The sequence below is a fragment of the Alexandromys fortis genome, unplaced genomic scaffold (assembly GCF_014885135.2).
Source record: "Alexandromys fortis isolate MF-2015 unplaced genomic scaffold, M_Fortis_MF-2015_v1.1 scaffold_83, whole genome shotgun sequence".
NCBI classification, from domain to species: Eukaryota; Metazoa; Chordata; class Mammalia; order Rodentia; family Cricetidae; genus Alexandromys; species Alexandromys fortis.
In genome coordinates, this window is record NW_026068001.1 from 6,018,184 (window position 1) to 6,025,845 (window position 7,662).

The 7,662-nt window shown below is 36.1% G+C and overlaps 1 protein-coding gene across 11 annotated transcripts in view; it reads left to right on the plus strand.

Moving 5' to 3' along the window:
* Cask (calcium/calmodulin dependent serine protein kinase) overlaps positions 1–7,662 on the plus strand; it is a 332,717-nt gene that overhangs the window by 154,731 nt on the left and 170,324 nt on the right. For all 11 annotated transcript variants that reach the window (XM_050160816.1, XM_050160821.1, XM_050160818.1 and 8 more), the window contains exon 4: positions 6,990–7,067. In XM_050160816.1, the coding sequence (XP_050016773.1) occupies positions 6,990–7,067 (78 nt within the window). The remainder of the gene's footprint in view (positions 1–6,989; positions 7,068–7,662) is intronic.

Sequence of the window (7,662 nt, forward strand, 5' to 3'; positions counted from 1 at the left end):
TATATTCAAATTATTTTAATGTTCTTGACAGTATATCATAATTGCTTTATTAAGCCATTGAATTCCCATCCCAGTGAGTGAGTCCTTTCTCCAATGACATACATGATGGTGTTTTTTCATTGACAATCCTAAATACTTCACTGGTCCCTGCCTAGGTTCCCACTGAAAGAATATCATTATGGCCTCTTTGCAGTATCCATAGAAAGGTAGAACTTATCTCAGATGATAGCCTCACACATTTCCTTATCCACCACAAACCTACCTCACTTGCTGACTCACTAGCTGAGACTCCATCCAGGCTTGATTTTTGCTTGTTTAGCAGGAGAAATTCCTTGAGACACTGACCTTCCTCTAAACTATGTTCTTGCACTATTTGTTTTTTTTTTTTTTTTTGTTTTCATCTTTTTCCTACCTCTTTTCTTTAGAACCCATCTCAGAGGCTGCCTCCTTCATAGAAACTTTCAAATTCTTCCAACATTGAGCATCTCCCTCCATCAGAACTTTTAAGATGCACTCATCTTTTGTTTTGTTTTGCTTTCATTTTTTCTTTATCTCCTTTTCTGTGATGTAGGCTCTTAAAAGATCAGCTATTCATGAAATAGCTGGTCTTTCTATTCTCGACCTGTAGTAAGTGCTCACTAATTGTACTTGAATAAGGCTAACTCCCCTTCCCAGTTGTGGAATATGATATAGATGTAGGAAGAGTGACAAAGGCTTCTGTGCGTGTGTTTTCTGTCTTTCAGAAATGAACTCATTTCCCATAAAGGCTCATAAATAATCACCATTATATGTGGTTTTATATTGACAATAAAAGAGCTGCTTTGCCCTCAAAGTTGCCTACAGTCGAATTTTATAGACCAGTCAGGCCTATAAAATAAATAGTAACTGTCAGTACAGGTCCAAATGGTCTTAGGCCCAGATTCTTAAAGCTCACATGTTCAGTAGAGAGAAGAGTTGGGAGCTGTGATAGACAGGAAGGTTCATAGGAAGCTGGTGAAGAGCGTCAGTGCAGACACGTATAAATAAACAGAGGATATTCTAGACAGAGGCATAGCAAGGGCCAAAGAATAAGGAAGAAATACCAATTATGTAGCATTTGTGAAGATATCAAATCAGTCCCACAAACAAAGCTGTAAATTTGAGGAAAGTTAAACAAAAATTAAGATTCTTTTTAGTCAAAAAATTAGTTTGTATATGCAAGGATTACAGGACTTATCGTCAAGAGTACTAGACAGGCATGGTGGCATATACCTGTGATCTTAGCACTTTAAAAAACTGAAGTCAGAGGGAGCCCTCTGAGTTCTAGGCCAGCCTGAACTACAAAGTAAGACCTTGGTCTTAAAAGATCAATACACACACAGGGAGGCTTATTAAATGTAGGTAGGTTAGAGGACTCATTTAAACGACAGCAACAATAATAGCATCTACATATATTATTTAGAGTGAGGATGGGGAGCTCTGCATTCTGAACACACATACACACATGCTCACACTCTTGAGTACAGTGATCTAGACCATGGGACCCCCATAGTTGGCATGAAAATGAATGATGCACAGAATTAGGATGTTTTACTCTTTGAAACCTAACCAGTTTCAGGGGTAGTACATGAACCTCAATGTCACACTTCCAGAGTTTGAATCCTGACCTTATCAGAGGTCAGAGCCAGCCAGGGCTATGTAGTAAGATATTGCCTTGAAAAGTTAAAGAGAAAAAAGCATCATGTGACCTTTCACTTATCCTGTGCTGTTTCTCGGTTTTCTGCTAAATAAAATGGGGATGCTTGTACTACCTTACCTAATAGACTTCTTGTAGCCAGTGAATAAACTAGTGAATGTAAAACACCAAGAAAATGCCCACCACATAACTATGCACTAAATACTAACTTAATTGTTTTATTACAGCAAGACAAAATCATTGTCACAAATTAATGGATTCAAACCATTTTGCAAGGCTTACTTTAGTGCTGTTCTGAAGGAACCTTTTCACATTTTAGAAAGATTAGAAGTGATCTCATGCGATAAATGCCTGTTTGCTTATAAAAAAGTAAAAGAAAGCAAAGTGTTTAAAGTGTCATTCTAGCCACTCTTTAGTACTCCGTTAGTATTCAACAACTTAGGCACCTGTACATATATATATATGCCTATGTGTCTTACTATGTTATGAACATCTTTATGTCAATAATATAGAACATCAATTAATGTGATGTGAGCTTGCCAGTTTATATAGACATTCTTCTAGTACTGCAATTTCAATTGTTTCCAATTTCCTCTTATTAATAACTATGATAAACCATTCTCATTAAAACTGGGAGATATCCCTAAGTCTTCCCTTTAGAATAAAATTAACTGAGTCAAGGAACACGTGTATATTTTAAAGAATTTGACAAGCACTATAAAGTTCTTTCTCAGAAAGGTTATATTGATTATTGATATATTTTTCCATGAACAATAAATTTGCTGACTAAACAAAAGTTTCTCCAAGGCCAAGTACCCTCTCTCTCTCTCTCTCTCTCTCTCTCTCTCTCTCTCTCTCTCTCTCTCTCTCTCTCTCTCTCTCTCTCTCTCTCTCTCTGTGTGTGTGTGTGTGTGTGTGTGTGTGTGTGTGCGTGTGTGTATGTTACATGGATTGCTTTCTTACAGTGGAAGATTAGAACTATTCCCCAACTTACTAAATTGTAATGCTGGATCTCAACGATATATACCATGTTGGCCTAGGACTGACAGTAATCCTGTCTGCCTCTGCTTCTAGAATATTGGGATTAACGGTGTACACTAACACACTTAGGCCAATACCTCAATCTTACATAAGTTTTGACACCTACTATTTATTATCAGTGTTAGAATTTTTTTCTAATTATCATCATGAGTTTTTCCTTGATTGATGAGTTACTGCACATACTTTCTTCAACTAACAAGTTTTTAGGGGAATTTTATTGTTGTTTTATCAATTTACTTCAGTCCTAACTGCATTATTACCAGGAAACATACCCTGAATGCTTACTTTTACTGAAATCTCTATGCTTAACTTTTTCCTACCTAGTAACTAATAATAAACATTTAGGGGTTTCTATGCTACCAGTATGTCACAGTAGAATGCACTCTATATCACAATTTTCAAAACGCAGCTGTTTAGCCTATTGCAGACTCTTCAGACATCTGCCAGACAAGAAATGACTCTCCCCTCTTAGACCATCCAGGTGCAGAAGCATCAGAACCCTATCACTTCATAGTTCCCCAAAAGTCTTCTCCTACATCTGCCTCCTTTGCATGACTCACTTTCTGCAAGCCACCACCATCCTACCTCACCACCCCCACTGCCCAGAACACAAGCAGCTCTTCTTGCTCATGTCTTTTAGCTCTAATGTTTCTCTGTTTTCAACTCGCTGTGCTCCTCTTTGAAGATGTAATTTTTTTTTCTAATTTCATCTAGGTTTTCTGGTTGTTTTGTCATCTTCAGGGAAAATGCTAGTCAGAGAAATTTGTCTGTCCTTTATAACAGTGTTCCTCAAAGAGTCATTTGCATACAAATGCCAATCTGCCATCTCTTACAAGTTGGTGTGCTTTGAGACCAGTATAGAAACTGACTGGAAATGTGTACAAATTACTGTAACAATTTGGTATGACTCTGAAATCATAATGTATGATGCCATGCCTTCAGCTCAAAATCATCCTTAGACCACAGTGGCAGAATTGGGAGTAGCATATTCTCATCCTTTTCAATACACATGCAATCATACCTTGTGACCTATTTTGTCTGATACATTGACTTTGGATCATTTTCTTAATATATGAATAATTCTTGATTCATATAGACAGAAAGAATGAGCAGTTAAAGTAGTTTATTCATAATTCCACCACTTTTCATGATTTATAGCAAACTTCCCTAGTTTCTCTCAGTGTGCAGTACAGAAGCCCTCCCCATCCTTTTCCAAACAGAATTTCTTCTCCCTTTCATTTCACTCTCATAGGAGACACCTAGGAAAATGTAAAACATGCCCTTTGAAGATTCGTGAACTGCTGAATAAGTACGCCAAGAAGGGAAACCAAAGAGAAAAGCAGTAAAAGAAGCTTTCTCACTATTTTGGAAGTATTATACTTTCAAATAATGTATCAAAGGAAACAAATCATCAGTTTTGTCTAAAATGTTCAAGGTTATTATTATATCAGGATTGTAAACTATGAATATGTATAGATTAAATTTATGGTGAATAAAATTTGCGTAAATAACAATATTTTTAGTTTTTACTTCTGTATCTCATGATGCTTAAAATTAGCACATTGCTTTTACTTAATATCAGTTACTGTTATAAATAATCAGATGTCTTTCCAAACAATCCTTCCTAAAACATGTTTGTATATTTAAAAGTTATGCCTGTGATTTTGTTCAGTGCTCCTGATTATGAATCTCTGAATAATAAACAATATAATGTTAAAAAGATCTCATTTATTATTAACTAAAGTACCAGAGCTAGGGACATAGCTCAGTATTGGAGTGCTTGACTAGCTTGTGTGAGGCTTTGTGTTCTATCCTCAGCACTACAGTAAAGAAGAAAGGGGGGAGGGAGGAAAAGCGAGAACTAACTTATATATAAATATAATACCTATAGAAGAAACTAATAATCACTATTTGGAATCAATATTTAAAACGCTTAAAACTTTAACTTAATCACATGAAAAGAAGTAGGAGATTCATCATTCAGAGCTAAAAATATTAGAAAATATTAAATTCTGGAAGTTAATATATAAATTCCATCTTAGCTAAAATATAAAGCTATGTTACAGTTTCAAAAAATGTTTTAATGTTTAACTGGGAGGAAAAGTTCATAAAGATAAAAATGCCTATGTGTGTATGTGCATGTATGAAGATTGCCATTGGAGGCAGTAGTGTTTTAGATATGACCAGAAACAGATTGATCAGTGCTCTTAGCCATAGCCCTGGTCAGTAAGTAACTCCTAGTTGTTTCTTTTAGATCTCAGACAGGTTCAGTTGTTTAGTACTATACTATGTCATCCATTTGGCTTTCTCCTTTACCTAACTTCTTGAATGGCACTTATCCTTGAATTTCCATGAAAAGGGAAAGTGCCTAAATAAGAGAAATTCTTCACTATGAGATTTCATTTTTTTTTAGTTCTCATAGATCAACTAACCAACTTAAACTGCAGCCATTTTTCACCCCACAATGAAAAGAAATAAAGAAAATGCTCAGCTTTTCTGGTACTCAAGGAAATGTGAATTAAAGCAAACATAAAGAGCTGGTTTCCTCCTCTCTGGCAAAGATGAGAAAGAGTAGTCATTGTGGCACAGGAAAGGGTATTCAGATTCTCCAGTACCTGTGTGAATTTTTAAAATGTGTCTGGCAATATGGATAGCCAAAGCATTGTCGTAAATACCTTGACCTAGCAACTTTCACCTAGGAATTCTCTCCTAGCACTTAATCAGAGTTGTTTTCAAGCCTTAAGTACATGGGGGAATAAAACACACACACACACACACACATATACAATTTTATTTTGTAATAAACTTTTTGAAGAATCTGACTTGACATTTAAGTATGACATGTAAACACCTTATATAAATATGGTAATGTTTCATTTGCATAAAACACCACTAAGATCCAAATGACAAAATCAAATATTCATTAAAGTTCTGTGTGCTCAGTCATCTACCAAGTATTAGATTGAAATGTGTTGAAAGTATAAACTGGTTTTTAGGACTTTATACTCTTGGGGCTATATAGGGTGTGATGGTGTACACTTGTTCTTTGCATACCCAATAGGTGTAGCTGTAGTCATTGGGGAAAGCAGTGGACACAACCAGACTGATTTGAGTCCTGTCCCCGTCACTCTATCTAATAACTAGATTTACTTGAGAACCAAAATACCAACCTAAAGTATGAAAGGAGATCTGATAGACTGCTTTCCATGAAATCTCATACTACTACTGTGTGGGTACCTTGACTTTCCATTCCAGGAATTTCTGTTTCTCAATACCTGCAATAATTGTATTAAAACTTGACCTAGAGAATTTTAAAATACTTTAGAAGCATTATGAAATTATTAGCTGTTAATATTTGAGTAATTTTAATACAAGTAATCTTGCATGAGTTTCATATATGTATCTGTATGTTGATATGTGCGTAGGTTGCATAAAGCCTCAAAGTTATGATGCAGACTGTAGTTTACTAGCAATTAAAAGCTGGCAGTCATGAGGGAGATTTCTTTGTAGAAGGGAATGGAATGGAAATTTGAATTAAGGTATGTTTTAGATAGGAAAAACAGTATTACAAGAGCATATACCAGGAAGAGGAAATGGCATGTTAAGATCCGCCTATGTACAGTTTGATTTCCTTAAAATGTCAATGGGCAGATTAGATCAAAGTATTCTTACTTACAGGGTGAGAAATTGAGGATTATGAAGATGAGAAATTGAGAATTAATTTTAGGGTAAGGTAGTAACAGGATATTACCATCACATCAGTGTGTTAGAATGTGTCTGTAGTAATTGATTTGTGTTAGAATGTGTCTGTAGTAATTGATTTGGATAATGGAAGGTATAATAAATTTTGTACTGGCTTATTTTTTCCTTTCACAGAATGAAATTTAAATTTCCCATTATTGATTATAACTATTAAAAAATATTGTTTAAAAAACTTTTGTATTCTTAAAACACTACATTACTTAACATAGAGAATTTGGTAATTTAATTCAAAAATTATACCTACCAGCTCTAGAGTTGCTCTCTTCTGAGACTTATTACTACAATATTGTGTTGTTTGATATTTCTGTTAGCTTAATCTCCCTAAAAGTTCCTTTTTCTGTAGATTTTCAACAGGTGGTTATAATTGTGTGTGCTTTTCATGGAAAGAGTGGAAGATTTAAATAATTCGCAATCATCAGTAGTCGGTCAACACCCAACAACGATGTGTTCACTTAGAACGCTGTCTTGGAAATTTCTCTTTTCTAATTTTCTTTTTCACATTTCTCTGCAGTATGGATGGAGCAGATCTGTGTTTTGAAATCGTAAAGCGAGCTGATGCTGGTTTTGTGTACAGTGAAGCTGTTGCCAGGTATGTAATCTGCATATACTCCCCAGAAGTAAAGTGGAAGGAAGAGACAGAATTGATCATGAAATTATAAGAAGTAACCAGCTCTCCTGTCTGCAAGCACATTGCTGGGGCCTCTGCAGATTGTTGAAATAGGAGCGGCGGGGCTGCGTCCCCAACACCCCGGCCGCTTGGCTAGCTTATGCCCGAAATAACAACACACAAACTGTATTCATTTAAAGAACTGCTTGACCCATGAACTCTAGCCCTTACAGGCTAATTCTCACACCTGGTCTAGCCCATTTCTAATGATGTTTGTAAGCACCCCAAGGTGCGCTTACCGGAAAGATTCTAGCCTAAGTCCATCGTGGGTTGCAGCTGCCTGGGAGAGCTGAGCATGGCGTCTCTGCTCCAGCAGAGCTGTCGGGTCTCTCCGGAAGCAGAGCAGAGTCTGACCTCACTTCCTCTTCCGCCCAGAATTCTATTCTGTTTACTCCTCCCATCTATGTTCCAGCCATGAGGCCAAGCAGCTGGTTTATTATAACTTAACCAATGAAATCAACAGATTGATATATGACACTCCCACATCACTTCCCCTTTTTCTGTTTAAACAAAAAAA